Here is a 23,590-nt window from a genome sequence, read left to right as displayed (position 1 = left end):
CGTGGAGCCAGTGGGGCCTGCGGAAGGGACCACGGGATGTGCTTTGGCTGCAGTGGTCCCGCGGCCCGGCCGGGGAGTCTTAGGTGGGCAGGCGAGGGGGGTGTTCTTCTTTCTCTGTAACGGCGTCCTCCCCAGCAGGCCTTCGTGGGAGTGGGGGCGGGGGGCGGGCTCACCTTTGTCTGGCTGGAGCCTAGCCAGCTGGACGTGGGGAGCTTTGGTGGCTCGTTGGTCGGGGCGGTGGGGGGGCCCCAGTGTGAGTTTCTCCTTCCGCTTCCCCTCCACCTCGGCCGCCCTGGTGAGAGCCGGCATCTTTGTGGCTGGGAAGCAGTGCCCTTTGGTCGGAGTCCTTCCTTCCCCAGGCGGAGAGGGCTTAGTGGCCCGTCACTGATGCTAGACGTCTGCCTGGTTTCTAAAGCGAGCTTCTGAGGGCAGTGTCTGCTGTAGCGCTCAGCACCTAGGGCTGCTGACCACGTTTAAAGAGCAGCTAATGCTCCTGTTTCTAGGAAGATGGAATAGACGTAGTTTTTTCTCCTTCTGCTAAGTACAACTAACAACCCTGGACGTTATGTATGAAACAAACATAAAAAGCTCAGAAAGGTGGTGGCTGGGGGCTTGGGGACGCGGGGAGCAACGTGGGGTGAGTTCCCTGGGCCTGTCACACAGTTGGAGCCAGAGAAGCCGACAGTCCAGAAACGGCGGGGGGCCCCGAGGAAAGTCTGGGGCTCTGAGGGTGCCGGACCTGTCAGACCACAGCTGGAAATGCAATTACATAAGCAGAGGCAGTGGCTGAGCTCAGTCGTGGAATGGAGGGGACAGTAGAGACAGAGCAGCGGGCACCCCCCAGTGTGGGTGACAGAGAGAAATACGTGCGGAGAAAAATGGCAGTGCCTCGGGGACCACTGGGATCTTAACAGAAGCTCTCACTCAGGCTGATGTCTTCCGGGTCCCAGGAGAGGGGAGGCGGGGCTGACAGGGAGGCTCTGGTGGCCGGTGCGTCTCTTGACTCAGGACAGGTCTGTCCACACTTTTTATTTCTTCTTCTTTTTTTTTAAATTTTTTTTTCAACGTTTTATTTATTTTTTGGGGGACAGAGAGAGACAGAGCATGAACGGGGGACGGGCAGAGAGAGAGGGAGACACAGAATCGGAAACAGGCTCCAGGCTCTGAGCCATCAGCCCAGAGCCTGACGCGGGGCTCGAACTCACAGTCCGCGAGATCGTGACCTGGCTGAAGTCGGACGCTTAACCGACTGCGCCACCGAGGCGCCCCTTTTTATTTCTTCTTGAGTCAGCTTCGATAGTCTTTGGGAATCTGTCCATTTCAGGGCATTTGATTTTTGGCATCTTGTTGATAGTATTCCTTTATAATTCTGTTTATTTCCATAAGGTCGGTGGTAGTGCCTCTGTCATTTCTCATTTCAGTAATCTCAATCTTTTCAGTTTTTTCCTAGATGGGTCTAGCTAAAGATTTATCAGTTTTATTCATCTTTTCAAAGACCCAGGCTCTGGCTCAGCCGATTTTCTCCATTGCTTTCTATACTCTTTTTTGTTTATTTCTGCCCTCATCTTTATTATTTCCATTCTTTGGCCTGCTTTGGGTCTACTGATTTTTGAGAAGGACACAGAAGCAGTTCGGTGGAAGAAAGATGACCTTTTCAGCAGATCCATCTGGAGCATTCGGACACCCATAAACAAAAAAAGTGAACCTCACACTTCATACAAAAATTAACCACAAAACTAAACGTAGAACACAAATGTGCAAAACTCTTACTACAAAATAAGAGAAAATCTTCAGGGTTTAGGCAAAGAGTTCTCAGACTTGACACCAAAAATAGGATCTGCAAAAGGAAAAATTGATGAATGGGATTTTGTAAAAACTGAATACCCGTGCTCTGTGAAAGATTCTGGTTAGAATGGAAAAGACGGGGTACAGCTTGAGAGCATGTTTGCAAACCGTGTATGTGACAAAAGACTATTATCTGGGATGTATAAAGAACTTTCAACGCTCAACAGCAGCAAAGATCTAATTAGAAAATGGGCGTGCACAGATGGCAGACGGGCACCGGGAGACACGCTCGGCATCGTTAGCCGGTAGGGAAATGCGCGTAAAACCACCGTAAGGTATCACTGCACACCTCAGAACGGTTAAAATAAAAAATGGCGACAATACCGAGTGCTAGCGAGGATGCAGAGAAATGATCTTTTATCCATCGCTGGCGGGAACGTGAACTGGCGCAGCCCTCTGCGCTGTAATGTCACCGTTTGTTAACAGCTGAACTGCAGTGACCAGATGGCCTGGCACTTGCACTCTGGGCATTTATCCTGAAGAAATAAAGCTTATGTCCACACAAAAAGCCATACAAGATTGCTTCTAGCAGCTTTATATGTAATTGCCCAAATTGGAGAGAACAGCGATGTCCTCCAGGGGTCGATGGTTAAACATGGCGGTACAGTCATCGGTGTGGAGTTGGTTTGGCCCACCTGACCTTCTCCCTCCAGCTCCTCCGAGCTACCATGTTTCCTTCTCTCCTCCGCTGCCCCTGGGCGTTTCCACGCTCAGATGCTGGCATGGGTTGTTGGCTTCCCTGTGGCCTTGCCCCTTCCAGGGCTCCGAGTCGTCATGGCATGGCCCCAGTCCGTGTGGAGAGTGAATCCGGGGGAGTCCCGTTAGCTCACTGGGCTTCAGGCTGATGTGTCTGGAGGTGCCTTGTAACCCCCAGCCCCTTTAAAACATACAGCAACTTTTTCTTCCCTGGATTATAATCCTGTACATTGTGGAGCACTTGGAAACTGCTGGAAAGTATAAAGAAGACATTTTAAAAGTTCTTGATTTCTTTACCTGGAGATAGCACTGAAATCATGTTTGCAGGTTTCTTTCATTTCTCTCGCCTTCTCCCCTCATCCATCCATCCATCCACTCATCCATCTGTCCGTCCATCCGTCACCCATCCATCCGTGCATTCATTCATCCGTCTGCTCATCCACTTGTCCGTCCATCCACCCACCCACCCACCCATCTAGCCACCCACCTATCCATCCTTCCATCCACCCATCCGCCCATCATCCATCCACCCATCTGTCCATCATCCACCCATCCGTCCATCATCCATCCATCCGTCCATCCATCCATCCATCACTGGCTGATGACCATAGTGCCAGGTGCTGTGGGATCAGCCATGTTCACATAACTGTTCCAGATATTAAGAGAACGGGCATGAAGAGGACAGACAAGACCTGTGCGTGTCCTGTGTTTGTCACTTAACATTTATTGGGACAGATCTCCAGGTTATTAAGCAGTTTTTGAGAATAAAGCCCTCAGTGGCTATATAATGTTCTTTTGTACGGTTGTCTCAGAATTAAGCTTCTTGTTGGAAATTTAGATTATTCTTAATTTTGCCTTAGTTTTGCTAGCGTGAGCAGCATCCTCGGATGTGGCTCTTGGCCGTATCTCTGACTCGTTTCGTGAGATGTGTGTGGGAGCCTCGGATTCCTGGGCGCGGGGTAGGGACACTTGCTGGCTCAGCAGACATCCCCTCTGGCAGGTGTGCCCCATCCGCATTGAGTAGCAGCGTTTCATTTCCTACCACTTTGGGTGCGAAACGGATCTTGCCGGGTTTACATGGCATACACGCCTGACACTGCGTTCAGCCCACTCCCGTCTCTGACGACACTGTTTTCCAGAGGAGGGAGGAGGTTGCCGGGGTTCAGTAACTTGCCAGGAAGCATTGCCAGGAAGTGGGAGAGCCAGATTCGCAGCCCGAGTCCAGTCCCTCTGCAAAGGGAAGGTAGCAGAGAAGCAGGAAGTTAAGCGCGTTAAGAGTTTGAAGTCAGATTTGCGCAGTAGTTATCCTGCAGCTGCTTCTCCGTGTCACCAGGAGACTCCGTGGACACGTTAAATGTCTGTGCCACGTCGAACGTTTGTTGCTGTTTGAACCGCGTAGCCTTTTGTCTCTGGAGGAGCCAGTGCCGAGGTGCCGCAGGCCACAGGCAGCCATCGGTCGGGTCCCTTTGGGGCCCCCGGGCCTGGGGCCTGGAGGGTGCGCTCCGGCCCGGTCTGCGGGGCTGCCCAGCGGTCCTGGGGCCGGGAGGCTGCTGCTGTGAGCACAGGGCGGGTGGCCTCTGTTTTTCTCTTCTCCCTCTGACCCTCACTTGGGGATTCCCCGGCACTTGTGTCCGCAGTCCCGCGGGGTGCCCGTTTTCCCCACAAAGGGAAGTGTGAGTCTGTCGGTTTTCTCCTTGCAGGCCTTCTCCGTTCTGTGGCAGATTTGTCCTTCAAGCCTCAGTTGAGTTGGGGTGAGAGCAGCTTTTGTGCCCGAGTCCTCCAGCCCTGCCGTCCTGTTCAGTGTCAGGTGGGTTGTAGGGGACGAGATGGCAGCTGGGTCCCCCTCCCCTCCCCCGTCCCCGGGCTCGGAGGGCATTCGCGTGCAGAGGCCTTGGCAGAGCTGTCCTCTCCAGGACCAGTGCTGCTTTGAGCCTCCTCGGCCAGTGGAGGGATGGGGCTGAAGCCGGGAGTGGGCATCGGTTTCGTGGGTACCTTGAGTGGGGGAAGCTCAGTGTGCACACAGAGCCACGCATTCGGCTCCTCTCCAGGCCCAGGTCAGGAAGCTGTCACGTGTGAGTTAGAGTCAGGGGCCCGAGTGCCCTTGGCTGCGGGCCCCCGCGGGGCCTGACTGCTCCCTCGGTCCCGAGTGCCAGCACGGGCCACGGGGACACGGCCGCGGCTGACCCCTTCCCCCGGAGCCTGGGAAGGGCCTGGAGGAGCCAGGGCAGAAGGGATGCCTTCCCAGTCCTCGCAAGTCTATGGGCCACACTCAGGGCTGCCGAAGGGGCATTCAGGCAGGTGGCGCGGCCCGAGGGGCCCGTGGTCCCTAGACCCCGAGGATCGTGCACTGGGAGGGCCGGGCACAGAGCCCTTTTGCCGAGTACTGTGATTGGCTTAGCAAATATATTTTTAACATCTTTCCTTGCCAAGTATTGTCTTGGGTGTTGAGAATTCAGCAGTGAAAGGGAAAGAATGTCTCACCTGCTCTGTGGGAGCTTTGTGGTGTGGTCAGGGAGGCAGAATCATGACCTAAATAGGAAGGTGTGATGATGGCTGGAGGGTGGACCACAGAGTGTGGCCAGAGACTCCTGAGCAGGCCCCTATCCTGGGACGACCCCCCCCATGCCCTGAGAGGGTCCCCCAGCAGGCCTCCCATCCTGGGACACACCCCCCCCAACAGCAGGCCTCCCCTCCTGGGACAACCCCCCTCCCCACCAGCAGGCCTCCCCTCTTGGGACACCCCCCCCCCCCGCCCACCAGCAGGCCCCTGTCCTGGGACAAAACCCCCCATGCCCTGAGAGGGGTCCCCCAGCAGGCCACCCCTCCTGGGACACGCCCCCCCCCCCCCCCCCCCGCACCAGCAGACCTCCCCTCCTGGGACAACCTCCCCCCACACCAGCAAGCCTCCCGTCCTGGGACAAGCCCCCCATGCCCTGAGAGGGTCCCCCAGCAGGCCTCCCGTCCTAGAACACCCCCCTGCCCCCCCAGCAGACCTCCTCTCCTGGGACAACCCCCCCCCCCCCCAGCAGGCCTCCCCTCCTGGGACACGTCCCCCCCACCCCGACCAGCAGGCCTCCCGTCCTAGGACACACCCTCCCCACCAGCAGGCCTCCCCTCTTGGGATACCCCCCCGCCCCCACCAGCAGGCCTCCCCTCCTGGGACAACCCCCCATGCTCCGAGTGGGTCCCCCAGCAGGTCCCAGTTCTGGGACAACACCCGCCTTCCCCAGCAGGTCCCAATTCTGGGACACCCCCCTGCCCCCTGGCAGGCCCCTGTCCAGTGGGTAGCTTGGGAAGGGCGTCATTGAGGGGCTGTGTTTGTTCTGAGTGGGGAGGTTGAGTGGGTATAACCAGCTGTGCGTTCTGGTTTTCAGTCGGGAGGACATTCCGGGAAGGGGGGGGGGGCGGGGACAGTGATAATAAGCTGAAATTTAAAAGTTGATGTTATGAGTTTTAAATAAACGATCTTATTTGGTCCTAAAAATAAGCCCATGGTAGGAAATTTCTGGTCTTTCGCGGTTGACCCAGCTGAGGCCCAGACCGGCTCTGCCTCTTGCTTGTGCCTCCGCCGCTGCCGATCGGGGCCTGGGGTCCAGGCGTCTGGCGCTAACATGGCGGCGTGAAGTGCGGAAAGCGCGCCTTCTCGTCTGTTGCCGTCCCCTGGCCCCGTGGTTGGCAGCCGGTGACGTCTGTTGAGTGAGCGAAAGTGGCCGAGCTGGGGTGTGAACCGTCCGCCGTCCTGGACCCCGCGGAGGTGTCCGCAAGCGTGTGATGAGATTCCGACGCGTGTGAGAGCAGTGGCCCTGTGACCCCCCGAGGACCCAGGTGTGGGGGTGTGCCCGCGCACGCAAGTGCCGGTGCGGGTGGAAGGTGGGACTTGGACAGTCGGTGTCCTTCTGTGCTGCTCTCGCGCCCCGTGTGCCGCCGTGGGGTCCCTCCAGGGGTGCCCCTGCCCCCCCCCCACCTCCCCCACGCTGTCTTCATCCATTCTGGGTTCTTGTGGCATTCACCTCCTGTCCCCTCCGGGGCTGAGTCTGGGAGCGCGGGGCTCCCTCCGGGGCTGGCCTGACCCCGGATGGGCGCGTGCGACACCGGACGGAACTTTCTGTGTGGGACACGAAGCAGCAGCCTCCCTTGGCCTCACTGGGGGTGCTTCCCAGTTGGTCAGTCATCGTGCTCGGAGCCCATCTTGTGTGGGTTTCTGCCTGGTCAGCAGAGCAACGGTCAGCTCCGTGAGGACAAAGCCTGTCTGGTGCCTGACCTTCCAGCTTGAGAAGAGCCTTCTTAAATTAGAGCTATTTGGGTCACGTTCTGTGTCCCGGAAACTCCGGCTTTGCGTGCTTTGGTGAGTGGTGAAGGCCTTGGGGTCACCGTTGCCCGTGATGTTTTGCCCTCCGCGATCCCAGGGACGCGGGCCAGGAGCCGTCCTGGACCCGGGTTTATAAAGCGCGTCTCCATCCCGGTGTCCGTGTCGCCTTCGGTACGACAACTGAGCGTCGGGCTCCTGCTTCTCGCCGAGCTGGGTTCAGACCTCGGCTCAGTCCACAAGTCACTGAACTCGAGAAGCCTGTTTCCTCCTCTGAGAGAGTGAGCGCCTGCCTCCCGTTTGCTCTGAAAGCGGGTCGATCGGCTGGTTCATTCGTGCTTCGGTTGAGCAGATACTCGCTGAACGCCTGTTGGGTTCCCGGCGCTGGGTTCTCTGCAGTGAAGAACAGGCACAGTGAGCCGTGGCGTGGAGATGGCCTTGCTGGGCGCCTCACATGCAGGGAGCACGCTGGAGCTCGGCTGCCTGTGCCCTGCCCTTCCAGGGAAGAAAGGCAGGCCTGTCTAATTCGGCCTCGCGGTGCGGGGGCCCCTCTGATCCAGGCCTCGCGGTGCGGGGGGAGAAGGCTGGGAGGGGGAGGGGGCTCCTCTGGCCGTGGGGAGCCGGCCTGGACCCCGGAAGGGGATTTGGGATAGAGCAGTGTGAGATCCCGCTGAAATCGCTTTGGGGAGTCTCCCTTGATCCCTGCTCCTTCCCACAGGGGCGCTGCAGAGCTTTTCATCAGCAGGTTGAAATGCCGGTGTGGGTCCTGTGCAGCAGGCACCAGCCCAGGGCCCTCGGGAGGAGCACGATGACCCCCCGGGCACCTCCAGGCCCGGTGGCCGTCCCCGTGTCGGGCCCGCTCTGGAGCACTCCGTCAGTGCGGCCCTGCCGTCCTGGGCGGCCGGGGGACCCTGTAAGGGAGCCGTGAGAGCGAAGGCGGCCGGGAAGGCAGTTGGGCCCAGAGGCGGGGAAGGCGTGTTGTCAGGGGCTGACGCTGCGTCCTGGGACAGCACTGCGGCGGCCCTGGACCCAGGAGGATCCGAGGCCCCCAGCAAGCTGCTGGGGGCGGGGCCCGGGGCCTTCCCGCTCCCCTCTGGTCAGACGGTGACGGTGGCGCGGGGCACTGTGGGCCAGCTTTTCCGTGGAGGCGGCTGTCTCCTCGCTGGTCCGTGGCGCTCCACCTCCCAGACGGAGAGCCGTGCGTCACCAGCTCCAGAAAGCTCTCCTCTCCCGCCGCGCTCCCTCCAAGCCACCCCATCCTGTTTCTAACACCACAGCCCTGCCTTCCCTGTTTGTAAGTTGTGTGTAAATGGAATTGTACGATGTGTCGTCTTTTGTATTTGCTTTCTTTTGCCCAAAATCACGTTTCTGTGGGCAGTTACTTCTTCTGTGTTTTATGAGTGGAGTAGAGCATAGTGTGCTTTTTTATGCATTCACACGTAACGTTGAGTTTCTTCGTTTCTTGGTGCGTGTGAACGTCGGGTGAACATTCTCGTCTTTTGTTGCACGGAGATCTGCGTTTGTGTCCGGGCACCCGGGAGCACAGCTGCCCCACCACGGGCACGTCCGTGGGGTCCCAGCCGCCCAGCTGCTGGCGTCAGTGCGCACAGCACCCTGGGGCTCCAGAGCCGCACGCGCTGGCGGCTGTTCCAGGGTGCGTGGTGGGACCTCCTCGTGTCTCCAGTTTGCATTTCCCAGGGTGTGGATGGGGACGACACCCCTTCGCGTGATTACCGGGCGTGTGGGGCTCGCTCTGGTGAGGCCCCTGGCACGTGCGTGGTCTCGTTTTCTCCCTTCTGCCGTTTTCTTGATGACCCGTACGAGTTCTGCACGGATTCTGCACACCAGCCTTTTCTCAGCTGTTTGCGTTGCAGACGCCTTCTCTCTGAGTCAGGTTTTCGCTCTCTGCAACTTAAAAGAAGGTCTTAACTTTAATGCCATCTAATTTATCCATGTGAACCTTCCTTGATGGTTATCATCTCCTGTGCCCTCTTTAGGAAACCGTCGTCTGCCCCACAGTTACGGACGTATGCTTCAGTATTATCCTCTCTATTGTTTGGCCTTTCCACACTCAACCTCAGCACGTGAAGCTTAATGCGCCACGGCGGGCTCTGCCCCCCACCCCCACCCCACACTGGCGTTTATCGAGACCCTTCCTTTCTCACTGCCTGCTGGGCTGCTTATGTGGTGAAATCAGAGTGCACATCTGCACTGGTCTGTTTGTCTCTCTTTTTACCCAGACCACACTGCCTTAGTCTCTGGGACTCTCCTCAGCCCTGTTACCTGAGAGAGCCGGCACCCCCTCCCCAGCCGCCTTGCCTGGAGGTGACCCTTTACGTTTGCATGTTGAGTTTGGAATCCAGTCTGTCCATTTCTACAGTAAACCCGCCGAGCTGTCTGTTGGGAGTGCGCTGATTAAGTGCCACCTTCATAAGAGTGCATCCGATCCTTGAACATGGCGCGTGCTGCTGTGTTTTTAGGGCATCTTTGTTTTCTCTCTGTTTTATAAGGTTTTCTAGGTGGACATCTCATAGGTTTGTATTGTTGTGTTTTTTTTGTTTGTTTGACAGTGTACATGGCATCTTTTCTAAAGTGTAATTTTACAACTATTTGTTGCTGGCACATAGAAATAGAATTACAGTTTGATTATTGACTTTGATCCAGCAACATTCTAAACTTATTTTAATAAGTTCTTTGTGGATTCCATTGGATTTTCTGTGTCACCTACTCATAATAGTTTTTAATTCTTTCCAGTCACCTTTGTGACTGTTCTTGCCTTATTCTGCTGCTTATCACCTCCAACACTGTTCTGGACAGAAGCGTTTTGGTAGCTGGTGAAGGAAAATTTTCACACTTCACTGTTGCAGGCCATGGTGGAACTCCCTTCCAAGTCCTCATTTGCTAAGAGGGTTTTTGTTTATTGTTTTCATCATGAATAGATGTTGAATTTTAATCACAGGCTTTTTCTGGATATACTGAGCTGATCATATGATTTTTCTTTACTCCATTAATGTGGAAAATTAAATTAATTGATTTTCAAATGTTAAACCAAACGTGCTTTTCAGGAATAAGCAAACCTGACTATGGCTTTTCCTTCCTAAGTAATGTTTAGTTTGGTTTGCTAATGAGTAGGTTGGAGATTTTGCCTCTGTGTTTATGAGAGATTTCGATGATTAATTTTCATTTCTTTTTAAGTTTGTTTTTTTGAGTTTTTTTTTGACAGAGAGACGGAGACAGAGAGTGAATACGCAGGGGAGGGGCAGAGAGAGATGGGGAAAGAGAGAATCCCAAGCTGGCTTTGCAGTGCCAGTGCAGAGCCTGACGTGGGGCTTGAACTCGTGAACCATAAATGAGATCGTGACCTGAGCCGAAATCAAGACCTGCCTGAGCCACCCAGGAAGGTGCCTCTTAATTTTCATTTCTTTCTTTCTTTTTTTTTTTTTCAACGTTTATTTATTTTTTTGGGACAGAGAGAGACAGAGCATGAACGGGGGAGGGGCAGAGAGAGAGGGAGACACAGAATCGGAAACAGGCTCCAGGCTCTGAGCCATCAGCCCAGAGCCCGACGCCGGGCTCGAACTCCCGGACCGCGAGATCGTGACCTGGCTGAAGTCGGACGCTTAACCGACTGCGCCACCCAGGCGCCCCTTAATTTTCATTTCTTATAATGTCCTCATCAAGTTTTGCTGTCATGGTTTTTCTGACTTTATAGAACGAGTCAGGGAGTTCTCTTTCTCTTCTCTGTAACAGTATGCATGAGATCGGGGGTATTTCCTCAAGTGTTGGGTAGATTTCAGTAATGAAGGCATCTGGGCCTGTGGGGTTTCTGGGTTGGAAAGATTTTAAATTGGGGCTTTGATTTCTTTCAACAGCTTTGAAGTCATTTGAATTTTGTTTCTGGATGACCAGTCGTCTCCATGACCTGCAGCTGTGTCCTCTTGTTCAGTCTGGTTGTTTGGTTACGTATTTGCTCTCTCTCAAGCTGTCTCGTCACGTTTATCCGTTTTAGTAGTCACTGGAATGAACCAACTTCTAGCGTTCTTGGTTCTGTACCATGTGCATTCTGTTTCATTAATTTCTATTTTCATATCTTTTCCTTTTCCTTTTTAATTTGTTCTAACTTTTGAGCTATGTAGATGATCGGTTTTTAACTTTCTTCTCTGTGTTCTGGGCTATAAACATAGATGCCTGCTGTAGTTCTAATAACATTGTATTTTTCTCATCATTCATTTCAAAATATTTATCAGTTTCAATTGTGATTTAAAAAAAATTTTTTTAATGTTTATTTTTGAGAGAGAGAGAGAGAGAGAGAGAGAGAGAGATAGCATGAGTGGGGAAGGAGCAGAGAGAGAAGGAGACACAGAATCAGAAGCAGGCTCTAGGCTCCGAGCTGTCAGCACAGAGCCGGATGTGGGGCTCGAACCCACAAACCATGAGATTGTGACCTGAGCCGAAGTCGGATGCTTAATCGACTGAGCCACCCAGGTGCCCCTCGATTGTGATTTTTATTTTGACCACTAGGTTATTTAGAAATAAATTTCTCAATTTCCAACATTTTGTGATCACCTCGTTATTTATTTATAGCCCAATTTCATTGTTTTCTGAGCCCATACCTCATACCAATCCTTTGAAATTTGCTGAGACTTGCTGGAGGGACCGTGTAGAAGTCAGGGTTTGTGACCGGCCCGTGCACACTTCAGAGTGACACGTGTTCCGCACTGGCTGCATGCGGTGCCTTATCAACACCGTGGATCGGTTGCTAATCGTGCTGTTCAAATTTTCCGTGTTCCCAGTGAGGTTTCCCTCTTTTTCTCTCTGATCCCGAGGGAGTTGTGTTGGAATATCCCGGCTTGACTCTCAGTTTGTCTGTTTCTCCTTTTAATCTGGTCAGTTACGGCGTGGCTTCTGGCACTGCTTTATTAGGCCCATATAGGCTGCAAACAATTATCTTCCTGGTCCATTTAGTCTTTTGTTGTTATGAAATAGTCTTCTTAGATCCTTTTGGTCCTTGAATCTCCTTTGTGTGATATTAATACAGATCCCTCCACTTGCGTTTGTATAGCATTTGTGCCTTTCACTTTCTCAGGTTTTACTTTGAGTCTTTGTCCCTTATTTTATTATGATATTGCTCCTGCACAGGTTAGGCTTTGTATTTTATTCAGTCTGAAAATCTTTATTTTTTTTTTAGTTGAAATATTTTAGTTGTAATTAACGATAAATTTGTTTTGAAATTAACCGTCTTTTTATTTGCCTTCTGCTGGTCTTTTTTTTTTTTTTTTTTTTAATTAATACCTGTCGCAGACTAAACCATTTCCCCCTGGTTATCTTGTAATAGCATATGCTTTAGTGTAATTTTTAGGGGCTATTTTGGTAATTATAACATAGACTCTTTATCAAAGTCTAATAAAACTGAATACTTCTCCCTCTCCTGGACAATTCAAGGAACCTTAAAACATGACATCTGTTGACCTTTTTGCTTTACGTATAGACTATTGTTATGTTCTTTACACACACACACACACACACACACACACACACGCAGCTGAGAAGCTATTGTTACTTTTTTTTAATGTTTTGCTTATTTGTTTTGAGAGAGCGTGTGGAGGCACGTGGGGTGGGGACAGAGAGAGAGTCTTAAGCAGGTTTTGCGCCTGACGCAGGGCACCGTCTCCCAAACCGCGAGACCTTGACCTGAGCCGAGATCAAGTCTTCTTTCTCTGTTCATCTATCAGTGGATGCTTGGGCTGCTTCCGTATCTGGGCTGTTGTAGACAATGCAGTAAACCTAGGGGTGCATGTATCCTTTGTAATTAGTGTTTTCGTATTCATTGGGTAAATACCCAGTAGTGAAATTCCTGGATGTGGTCATACGAGTTTTAATTTTTTGAGGAACCTCCATTCTGTTTCCACAGTGGCTGCACCAGTTTGCATTCCCACCGGCATGGGAAGGGGATTCCCCTTTCTCTGCATCCTCACCAATACTTGCTGTCTCCTGTGTTGTTGATTTCAGCCACTGTGACAGGTGTGAGAGGGTATCTCGTTGTAGTTTTGATTTGCATTTCCCTGATGATGAGTGATGTTGAGCATCTTTTCATGTGTTTGTTGGCCATCTGGATGTCTCCTTTGGAGAAATGTGTGTTCGTGTTTTCTGCCCATTTTTAATTGGATTATTTGTTTTTTGAGTGCTGAGTTGCGTAAGTTCATTATATATTTTGGATATTAACCCTTTATCAGATACATCATTTGCAAATATCTTCTCCCATTCTGTAGGTTATCTTTTAGTTTTGTTGACTGTTTCCTTCCTCTGGGCAGAAGCTTTTTATTATGATGTAGTCCAAATAGGTAATTTTGCCTTTCCTTCCCTTGTCTCAGGAGACACGTCTAGAAAAAAGTTACTACGGCCGATGTCAGGGAGGTTGCTACCTGCGTTCTCCTCTAGGAGTTCATGGGTTCAAGTCTCACATTTAAGATCCTTAATCTATTTTGAGGTTATTTTTGTGTGTGGTGTAAGAAAGTGGTCCGATTTCATTCTTTTCCATGTGATCGTCCTGTTTGTTACTGTGGCCTTTATGTGTTCATTCACATTTACACACGTTTGTTGGTTCCCGCCAGCCTCTCTAGGCATCCATCTGGATCACTTACCTTCTGCTTGCGGCACGCCCTTCAGTAAGTATTTCCTTTGGTATGGATCTGATGCTGAGGGATTGCCTCAGTTTTTCCTAGTGGGACGCTGTATTCGTTACACGTTCACTTCTAAAGAATACTTTGCTGGGGAACACCTGAGTGACTCAGTCGGTTGAGGGTCTGACTCTTGATTTTGGCTCAGGTCATGATCTCGTGGTTTGTGGGATGAAGCCCCACGTCGGGCTCTGTGCTGACAGTGTGGAGCCTTCTTGGGACTCTGCCCCCCTCTCTCAAAATAAGTAGATAAACTTAAAAGAAAAATTCTTCTGCCGGGTGTGGAATTCTCGGTTGGCCACCCACGCCCTTTGAGCCTGTACTTGTGCTGCCTTTTGACTTGCACCGGGTGAGCTCATGAGTAAGTCACCCCCTTCCTGGGGCCAGTCCCTTGTCCACTTTCTCCTCTCCAGCTCTTTGTGCTTTTTTTTTTTTCCTTTGGAACAGTTTTGGGTCTACAAAAAAGTGGAGAAGATGGTACAGAGATGGCTTCTGTATTATTTCCCCCACCCCACAGTTGCGCCTAACACTAACATCCTGAATTTTCCCGGGGCATGTCTGACACGATGAATACACCAGTACGGGCACGTTATCTCTAATTAACGTCCATGGTTTATGGTACGGTTTACTCTTGTGCGGGTCTGTGAGTTTTGGCAAATACATGTTATTTATGCTGATACGTCAATATCATTTGCGAACATGTACGTATGATTGCTTCTGTCTTCTGCAAGAGATTTTAAGGAGTTGGTATGATTTCTTGATTAAATAGTTGGTGGAATTCACCAGGGAAACCATTGGAGTCTGGCGCCTTCTTTATAGGAAGGTTATTATCAATTCCACTTCATTCGATAGACAGAAGCCAACTCAGATTTTCTGTTTCTCTTCTTGCAAATTGCGATCATTTGTGCCTTTTAAGGATTTGGTCCATTACACATAAGTTACAAAGTTTTGGGGCACGGATTTGTTCCTAATAATTGTACTCTTTTTCACGTTACTGGGATTGATAGTGATGACCTTTCTCTCACATCCAATGTTAGCAATTTGTGTCTTTTCTGTTTTGTCTTGTCTTCTCTGGTTGTGACGCGGTCAGCATGTTACAGGCTTTTCAATGTCGTTGATCTTCTCAAAGAACCAACTTTTGGTTTTGTTGATTTTTCTCAGTTGTTTTCCTATTTTCAATTTCACTGATTTCTGTTCTAATTTTCATCATTTCTTTTCTTTTGCTCGGTTTAGGCTTACATTATTCTTCTTTCTTTCGTTTTCTAAGACAGAAGCTTTGATGATTGATTTTAGATTTCTTTCCTAAAATAGCATTCAGTGCTATCCATTCCCTCGAAGCCCTGCTTTTGCTACACGTTGTGATAAGTTGGTTTTCATTTCATCTTGTTAAAAATACTGTCATATTTCTCTTAGGATTTCTGTGACCCCTGTGTTATTTAGATAAGCGTTGTTTAATCTCTAAATATTTTGGGATTTTCCAGCTATCTTTCTATTACTGATTTCCATTTTAATTCTAGAGTGCTCTGAAAGCTTACTTGGTATGATTTCTGCCCTTTTCAGTGTGTTTAGTTGTGTTTTACGGCCCAGAGTGTGGTCTGTCTTGGTGAATGTTCCACACAAGCTGGAGAGGAATGTGTGTCCTACCGTTGGCGTATGAAGTATTTTATCAATGTCAATTAGATCCAGTTGATTGATGGTGCTATTTGGTTCAACTACATCCTTACTGATTTTCTGCCTCCTGGATCTGTCAATTACTGATGGAGGGCATGGAAGTCTCCAGCTACACCAGGAGATATGTCTGTTTCTCCTTGAAGTTTTATCAGTTTTGCCTCACGTGTTTTGACCCTCTATTGTAAGGTGCATACGTGTTTAGGATTGGTAAATCTTTGGGGGAATATTGACCCCTTTATCATTATGTAGTCCCCCTCTTATCTCCATAGGTGTTTCTGTGTCCTGAGGTCTGCTTGGCCCAAGATTGGTAAAGCTTCCCCTTCAGCTTTGCTGTCTTTTGACTGAGGTCAGCATGACATATCTTTCTCCACCCTTTAACTTTTCTGTCTGTGTTTGTATATGCGCAGTAGGTTTTTTATAGGCATATAATTGGACCCGTTCTAATCCACGTTGACGGTATCTTCCAGTTGGCGTGTTTAGGTCACTCGCAGTGATACCGAGGCACTTTGGCCGCTGTGATGTGGTTCGCATTTTCCACGTGGACACTTGTTCTTTGGTCCTTTTTGACTCTTCTGTGTCGAGGTGCCTTGTTTGGTTTTAGCCGAGCATTTCACGGGACTCTGTTTTTCTCTCGTTTTCTCTGGTAACTCATGAGTTACAGGTCTTAAGGCCTGTGTTGTCATGCTCACCCCAGAACTGGCAGCTTGGCGGAAGTCTGAGTCCATCCTTAGACGGTACTGTCCCCCCGCACAGGTAGCGCGGTGCCTTGCACCAGGTGTCCCAAGTCCCCTCCCCCGTTCCTTGTGACAGCGCTGGTCTCCTGAGGCCTTGCTACCCCTGCTCCTGTGAGCATTGTCTGTTAGAGCAGGTAAGACCCGGAAGGCGAGAGAGACTACTTGCCCCGCACCTGCTCCTTCTCTGAAGCTCTGCCTTTCTTTACACCGATCCGACTTCGGACTGCTACGCACCTTTTAATATTTCTTGTGGGGCAGGTGTACCCCGACGGATCCCGTGTGCTGTTTTTGTCTGAGGATGCCTTTATTTCCCCTCCGCTTCTGAAGGGTGATTTCACTGGATGCAGAGTTCTGGGCGAGGGAGGTTTTTCTCTGCTCAAGTAGACGTCCCTCCCCGCCCCGGCCCCGGTCTCTCACGTGCTGCCTGGCTCTGGCGGGATTTCTCCGTCTTCGGTTTTCAGGGTTTGAATATGATTTGCCGGGTGTAGGTTTTTTGGTGTTTATCTTGCTTATGGTCCTCTGAGTTCCCTGGATCTGGGGTTGGGTGGCGTTCTGGAAAGTCTCCCGTTCAGAGGGGTGTTTCCTCTGCTCCTAGTGTCCTGGTGCAGAGCCTACCCCTTTCGTAACTGGCCCTCGTTCTGGGGCGCAGCTTTCCTCATCATTTCTCTCTCTGCGTCTCAGTTGGGGAAGTTTCTGTTGACACGTGTCTGTCTTCGTTTTCTCTTACCCACTTTTGCCCCATCCGTTGTTGCCATCCTCACACTCTTTGCCTGTGTTGTTTTATTGTTTTTCTTATTTTTGACTTGGTTGCTGGCTCATTAATTTTCAGCTTTCGGCTTTTCTAATGTAGACACTGAATTTATAAGTTTCCTGCTGTGTTCTTTTTTCTTGCATCTTTTTCCCTCCCTTTTATATTTTTCTCGGTTTCTTCTCTTTTAGAGGTTCCTGGGCATATTTAATAGAGTGGGTAATGATATCGTTATCCCTTTGGGAGCAATTTAAGGCTCCAGGCCTCCCTTAAATGCTTTTATTCTATGTTATATTCTTTTCCCCCCTGAATTTCTATTTTTAATTGGTATTTTTTCAGTAGAGAAGTTGAGAAGTCATGAAATCCTGAACGAGTAGGCAGTAAGAAGTTCACCTGTCCCTGCCCCGTCTGCCCCCCGCCCCCTGCACACCTGCCTGGAGGCAGCCAGGGGTCTGGTTCCGCTTGCACAGGCCGCGTGGGTGTGGGTGTGTGCACACGCGCATGGTTTGCTCCCGTATCTCCTTAAGAAGAGTGTTGTGCCCCGCACCTCCTCTGCAGCCTTAGCGTCTCGTAGGTATTTAAGCATCTAGTGTTGGTCGCCGCTCGTTTCTTGTGAGTGGGTGACGAGCGGGTTCGTTCTGCCTTTCCCTCCCCCACCCATGAGTCAGGCGCCCTGCGATCTCACAGTTATGGCTGTGGTAGCACGTGGCGCTAGTGCGTCGCTCGTGTTCCTTTCTTCTTTCTCGGTCTGGCTTCCGTGACCGCTTGCCTTCGGCAGTACGTCTCGTGTGCTCTCCTCCAGTGAAGTCGTTGCTGGTGAGCAGCTCCCCACCGCCCCAGACTGTGTGTCGCCGCGGACGGGCACGTCTGGCGGCCTTCCCGTGGCCAGCCTGCTGCGGGGGCCGCATCCACGCACGCGGGTGTCTGCCCTCCCAGGGCGCACCCCATCCGCCCCCGCCCCCCGCGCACTCTGCAAGGTCTGCGATCTTCTGCAGCTGAGGGTGGGCGCTTCTGATCCATTCTGGAAGTTTCTCAGCCGTAGTGACCTTGACTGTTGCCCTCCGTCCGAGGTGCTGTTTCTCCCTGATTTTGATAGAAACCCTCAGCCTCCCCGTGCTCCCGTCACCCAGCCGCTGCCTCCTCTTTCCGGTTTGTCCTTTGTCTGCTTTCTGCTTTGTTCCTCAGATTTCAGCCACATCTGAATTGCTGTTCTACTTGTTTACGTTTTTGAATTGTTATTTTACCTTGTTGAGCTTTATTTCATTCGCACTTTGGTTTTGTTTTTAAATTTGCTTGTTTCTTTGATGTCCTGTTTCTCGCTAATAATTTAAGTCCCTTTCTTTATTATTTTGGATGTACCGTGCATATTTTCTATTTCTGCTTCCGATGATTTTATTACCTGAGTACTGTGGGTTTAATTCTCCTAATTCCAGTGCTTGCTGGTCTGTTTCCATTTTTCTTGTGTGATTTATTTGTATTTTTTACTGTTACCTTACGGTCCTTAGAACTTTCTCTCTGGAACTTGTTTGATGGGCAGAGCGTGGCCCTGCTTTCCCAGCCGGGATCTCTGCGTGTGCTCCTGCCACGAGCCTGCTCGCACTGTGGTCTTGGGTGCTGCGCACAGTTAATCTGCCGGCAGTCAGCGCTCTGTGTGCCTATGTGGGTAGGTACCACCATCTGTTTCTTTGTAAGGTTTGCCCCCTGTGGATACCGACTTTTTTGGTCCTGGTTCTCTGCTCTCGTCTCCCACCCGGTTCGGGCACCTGCAGGAAGGGACCGATTCCAGTCCCTCCCCGGGAGACTCCTGCTCCGGGCTCCAGGGCCGGCCGTGCCCCCTGGACTCAGGAGGAGCCCAGGAGACTCAGGGGTCAGTTTATGTGAGGGGGGCACGTGCGAGGGGCAGTGTTTGTTAGGACCACGTGCCGGGGTGTCTGTGCCCGGGAGCCCGTGGAGTAGGGCGGCTCTGGTCTTTGGGAACCCAGGAGGACACAGCTCATCCGACGCCAGTCAGGGCGATCGTGCGCAGGAGCATCACCTCCCCTCTGGCCTCTGTCCCCGTCGTGGCCTGGCATTGCCTGAGGAGGCAGGCTCTGAGCCCTGAACCAGACTCCGCGGTGCCTACGGCTGCCGCCGCCTGGGGATTGCTGGGGTTTGCTGTCTGGGCACACGCGGGAGGAGCCCCAAGAGGGGCACCCCAGGGGATCTGTCACCCAGGGTTTGCACCGGTCGGGGTTTCATGTCCGGGGCTCGGTCTGTGATTTGGGGGCTTAGGGTCACACGCGCCTCCCTGGCCTCAGAACAGGAAGGCTTTGGGCTGGAGGGGAGGAGACGGCCGGAAGAGAGACCCCTGACCCCAGAAGAGAGGCCCCAGGGGCTGTGCCTGCTGGATGTCCCTCACTGGTTTTTCGGACTTTGCACCTTTCCCCGTGTCCTTGCTCCTTCCTGCACCCTCTCGGGGAAATCACAAAAGCCTGCATCCCGGCCCAGCGTTGGGGGCTGGAGCGCTAGTGTCCCTGGGCCTCGCGTTGGTGACCATGGCCCGTGGGACTGCGGAGGCGGGGGTCTGGGTCTCCGGGACCAGCCAGGGGTGAGAGGTGGCAGTGGGGCCTGCTGCTGGCAGGCCTGTCCCGTGAACAGAGCTGTCCTTGGGGCAGAGGCAGGATTGGCTAGCACGGCCCGGCCAGTGTGGGCCCCAAGGGCAGGGAGGACAGTGGACGTCGTCTTCCCAGGCAGACCTGTCTGCCCAGCCCCATGGAGAGGAAGTTACCGCTCCTGGTGGAGGGTACTTTGGGCGGTGGGGAGCGGCCGCGGCTGAGATGCATACCGCCGGGGTCGGGGGGAAGGCCCGCGTCCGGGGCCCGCCAGCGTTGGTTTCGCTGTTCTGAGCTGCCCGCAAAGGGGCTCTGGCTTCCGCATCAGTAGATACAAGCCCGACAAAGTAGGGCATGCTTTTCAAATGCTCTCGGCTTTCCAGAGCATGTCAGCTGGTTGCCGCGGATCCTCGGTCTCCACGCCCACGGCCCCTGGGGTCGGCATCCTTCCTGCGGGAGACCCCAGACCCTTGGTGCGTGCACAGCCCCTGTGCCTCAGCTTCCTGTCCAGAAGGCCGAGGACTGCCTCGATGGCCACTCATTCCCAGCGTTGGGGCTGGCTGTGCACCGTCGCACAGCACCGCCTACCAGCCCTGTCCCCTCATTTCTGCTGAGGAAGGAAGCATTTAGTTTGTCCAGAGCCCCTGGTCTCTGCCCTCCTCAGGTTCCGGCCCCTTACTGGGAGCATTCCAGAGCTTCCAGAAGATTCCTCCTGTCCTTGGTACCAACCTGCCTGCGGGGCTCAGCGCTGGTTGGGGAGGTGGGCCGGAAGACAGGACGGCCGGACAGGGTCTTGAGCCGTCAGTCCTGCGTCTGTCCTGGAGTCGGGTACTGGCCCGTCAGCCCTTGGTGGGGAGGGAGGCTCCGTGTCCTGGAGGCCCGGGGGCAGGAGGGCCGGTGACTGTTACCCACACGCGAGGCTGCCGGGCCAGCGCACTCCTTCCCAGACGGCTGGGACGGCGAGGGCGGGGCGGGGCCTGGGGTTCATCTGCGCGTGGGCGACCGACCCTGCCCTCATCCACGCGTGGAGCTGCCAATGGCTCTGTGACCAGCAGGCGTGCTCGGAGTCACACGGGACTGCTCTGCGCCCGGCGGCAAGTGTCCCCTTCTGCTTCTTCGGGCGAGTCTCTGAGGCCTCGTCGCGGACCGGATGCCTGTTTGTTCAGAGATCGATCATCGGCATTTGCTCAAGTGGAAACAAAGCAAACTTTACCACAAGCGGAATTGGTCATTAAAAAGTCATTATCAAATAAAACCAGCACACTTGGTCTTTTGCTTTTCCTAGTAATGACAGAGCGACGTCTTTAACGGGAACGAACGACGAACTTGCTCCCAAACGTTTTCCTCCTCGCCGGCCGAGGCGCCCGCAGACCCGATGAAGAGTGCCGTGCTGGAAGGCGGGTTGTGGGGATTTATTGGTCAATCAGGGAGACGATCGCAGCTTGCTCAGGAAGGCAAGTCCCCCCGCCCGGGCCCCCCGGGGCGCCCGCACTCTGGTAGGGACGACTCCCGTAACCAGCTCGAGCCATAAAAGTCAATACGAAGATAAAGGATTTCAATAAAATTGTGACACTCGATAAACCTTCCTGTGGAAACAAATTTCCCACGGACGTGCGACCAGTTCCAGTTGGATTTGTAACTTTAATTTCTCGGTGAATTTCTTGTCATCAGCTAATTGTGCAGTCCGTGGCGGGCAAAGACCGAGTCTGAGGCCTTCCTCCGGTCCCACCCGAGAAGAAGGGGCCTCTCCAACCCAGAGGACGTCGAGTGGGGGGTTGTTTCGGGGCCGTGAAGGTGCCTGTGCGGACTGTCCCTGTGATGCGCCTGGTCGCCCTGCCCTGATGGGACAGCGGCCGAGAGCCGGGCCGGCGCAGAGCCGGGCAGTGCCGGGGCCGGAGCGGGTGCGCCGTGAACCCGTGGAGGTGTGTTTGCCGACACGGATGAGGCCACTGGGCCTCGTTCACGGGGTGGTGCGTGGACGCTGCATCCGTGATGGCGTCAGCCCTCGGGTCCGCCGTGTGTGAGCGGGGATTAACCCACTAATCCGGGAACTGACGCCGGGGATGAGTGCTCCGGCCTCGGGGCCCCGGCTGGAGCAGAGTCGGGCCAGACCTGGCCCGTGCACAGCCCACCCTTCCTTCCTGGGTTGTGCTGCCCCAGGCAGAGCCCCGGAGCTCCGTGTCCCACAGCAGCGGCATCTCTGGGCGCCTGAGTGCGATACGGACCCTCAGGCCCCAGCCCAGACGGCGGAGCTGACCCCCGGGACACTGGCCCACGTGAAGCTCTGAGACGCGTGCGCCGGTACACCTGGGTGTCTGCGGGGTGATGGGATTTTCTCCCTGCGGGCTTCCCAGGTGACAGCAGCCTGCAGAATGTGGGGCGGGAGAGCAGGTGCCAGCCCCAGCTCAGGCCTGTGTTAGGGTCGAGGAAGAATCCAGGTTCACAGGGCACGAGAACGGACGGTGGGCAGCCCACAGGGGAGACAGAGGCTACTTTCTGGGTACGGGTGCCCTCTGTGCAGACCCTCCACAGCCGCTCGGCTGCTGGACCTAGGGACACCTCGGGTCTCTGCGACCTTCCCTGGCTGGCCTCCAGAAGGTTGTCTCCCCGCACGAACATCTGAGGAAGGAATCTTCCAGTCCTGGGCAGGAGAAGCCGCCCATGCCTCCCAGGGCCCCTGACTCTGGTTCACACTCAGCCTTAAGCGTTTCTGGCGGGACACCCCTGAGCGGTGGCTTCTCTGTGGAGCTTGGTCCTGATGCGGTGGCATCGGTACATCCTTCCCCAAAACCTGGTGCGTCTTTGCAGGGGGCTGTCCCTTTGTGCAAGAAACGGAGAAAGGGTGCCGGGCCTGGCTGGTGCCCAGGGACACATCTGTGGCCTGAGATTGGGGCCCCAGGCATCCTGGGAGCTGGGTGGGGAGACAGGGAGCTTGCTAAGGCCAGCGCTAACGAGTGGGGAGTCAGGGGCGGTTCGCGTCTGGGTGGAAGGAACGTGCATCCCGCTTCTCGCTCCCACCCGGTCGCCTGCTGCTTGGACGGATCTGTCCTCTCTCCCGACTGCTGCGTGCAGCCTTGCCCAGAGGCCAGGTCAGGAGTCACAGGCGGTGGGGCATTCAAACCCACGGCCTGGCCTGGTCCCGCTGCCGCTGTGTTCCTGGGACCGTGTCTGGAGTTTGGCGGCCCCCGGGGCTGGCGGGATGGGATAGAGGGCCTCTGCGCAGCTCGGGCAGTCAGCAGGCCCGGGGAGGGGTCTCTGGCCACCACAGGCCTCCATGGACCCTTCAGCTCGAGGCCGGGCGGTCGTGGGGAGCACCCGGGTCCAGCCCGGCCTTGGCCTGTGCTCGGGCTGCTGGTTCAGAGCCGCTCAGGCCCCATCTTGGCCTCACGGGGCTCTGTGAGGATCCAAACGCCCCTCAGCCCTTTGAGAAGCCACATGAGCCCCCCACCCTCCATCCCGACAGCCTGCCCACCCTCCTGCTGCCTCCGTGTGGCATCTGCTGTCACGTCGTGCGTGTTCCTCCGGTGTCCCGCCGCCGTCCCCGGCCTGACCGCCTGCTGTGTGTGCCCACAGGAGCGAGACGGCATGCGTGCCATCCTGGGGTCCTACGACAGCGAGCTGACCCCGGCCGAGTACTCGCCCCAGCTGACCCGTCGGATGCGTGAGGCCGAGGATATGGTCCAGAAGGTGCACGCGCACAGCTCGGAGATGGAGGTGAGTGTGTGGGCGGGCCCGGCGCCGCGGGCTCCGCGCCCCGACTGGCGGCCGGGGGAGGGGGGCCGCCAAGGGGCGTGGCAGTGCTGTCGCGTGCAGACCTTCAGTGGTGCTTTGAATGGCTGTTCCTGCCGCACCCAGCGAGTCGCCGTAAGTTTCAGCGTGCTGATAGTCATCTCCTTACGGCCCACCTGGTGCCGCGTGAAACGTCACTGAGGAGAGATTTGCGGGGAAGGCGCTCGGACCCCTTCGGTCCTCCCTGGCGTGTTTTACGTGAGAGCTCCCGCTTGTCCGTGTGCCGCGTGCACCCTCCTCACTTAAGTGCGAGGCCCGCGGTTCTGGCACCTCCAGGGCCGTGTTTGGGGTGATGGGGGTGACTTGAGAACCTACTGGCTGGCACGGTTAGCCCGTCTCACCTTTCCGGGCCTGCACGCGGTCTGTCTCACCGGCTCTGGTAACCTCCACGAGGGCTCACCAGGGCCCGAGCGGCTGCCTGCAGGGAGGAGCAGGCACAGGGGGGCTGGCCGCCAGGCATTCCCCGGCCAGGCTCTCCGCTCCCTGTCCCTGGCCGTTCTGGAACATCAACAAGCAGGTGGAGAGAAGCTCGC

General features: G+C 54.2%; 1 protein-coding gene across 9 annotated transcripts in view; it reads left to right on the top strand.

Annotated features, from left to right (window-relative positions):
* Positions 1–23,590, top strand: part of MAD1L1 (mitotic arrest deficient 1 like 1) — a 324,285-nt gene that overhangs the window by 146,160 nt on the left and 154,535 nt on the right. For 7 of the 9 annotated variants that reach the window (XM_045462002.1, XM_045462007.1, XM_045462004.1 and 4 more), the window contains one exon: positions 22,842–22,982. The exons of the other annotated variants lie outside the window; for them this stretch is intronic. In XM_045462002.1, the coding sequence (XP_045317958.1) occupies positions 22,842–22,982 (141 nt within the window). The remainder of the gene's footprint in view (positions 1–22,841; positions 22,983–23,590) is intronic. 9 annotated transcript variants of the gene reach the window in all.

Source organism: Leopardus geoffroyi, chromosome E3 (assembly GCF_018350155.1).
Source record: "Leopardus geoffroyi isolate Oge1 chromosome E3, O.geoffroyi_Oge1_pat1.0, whole genome shotgun sequence".
Lineage (NCBI taxonomy): Eukaryota > Metazoa > Chordata > Mammalia > Carnivora > Felidae > Leopardus > Leopardus geoffroyi.
Note: the sequence above shows the minus strand (reverse complement) of the source record. Positions and strands in the feature narration are given on the sequence as shown.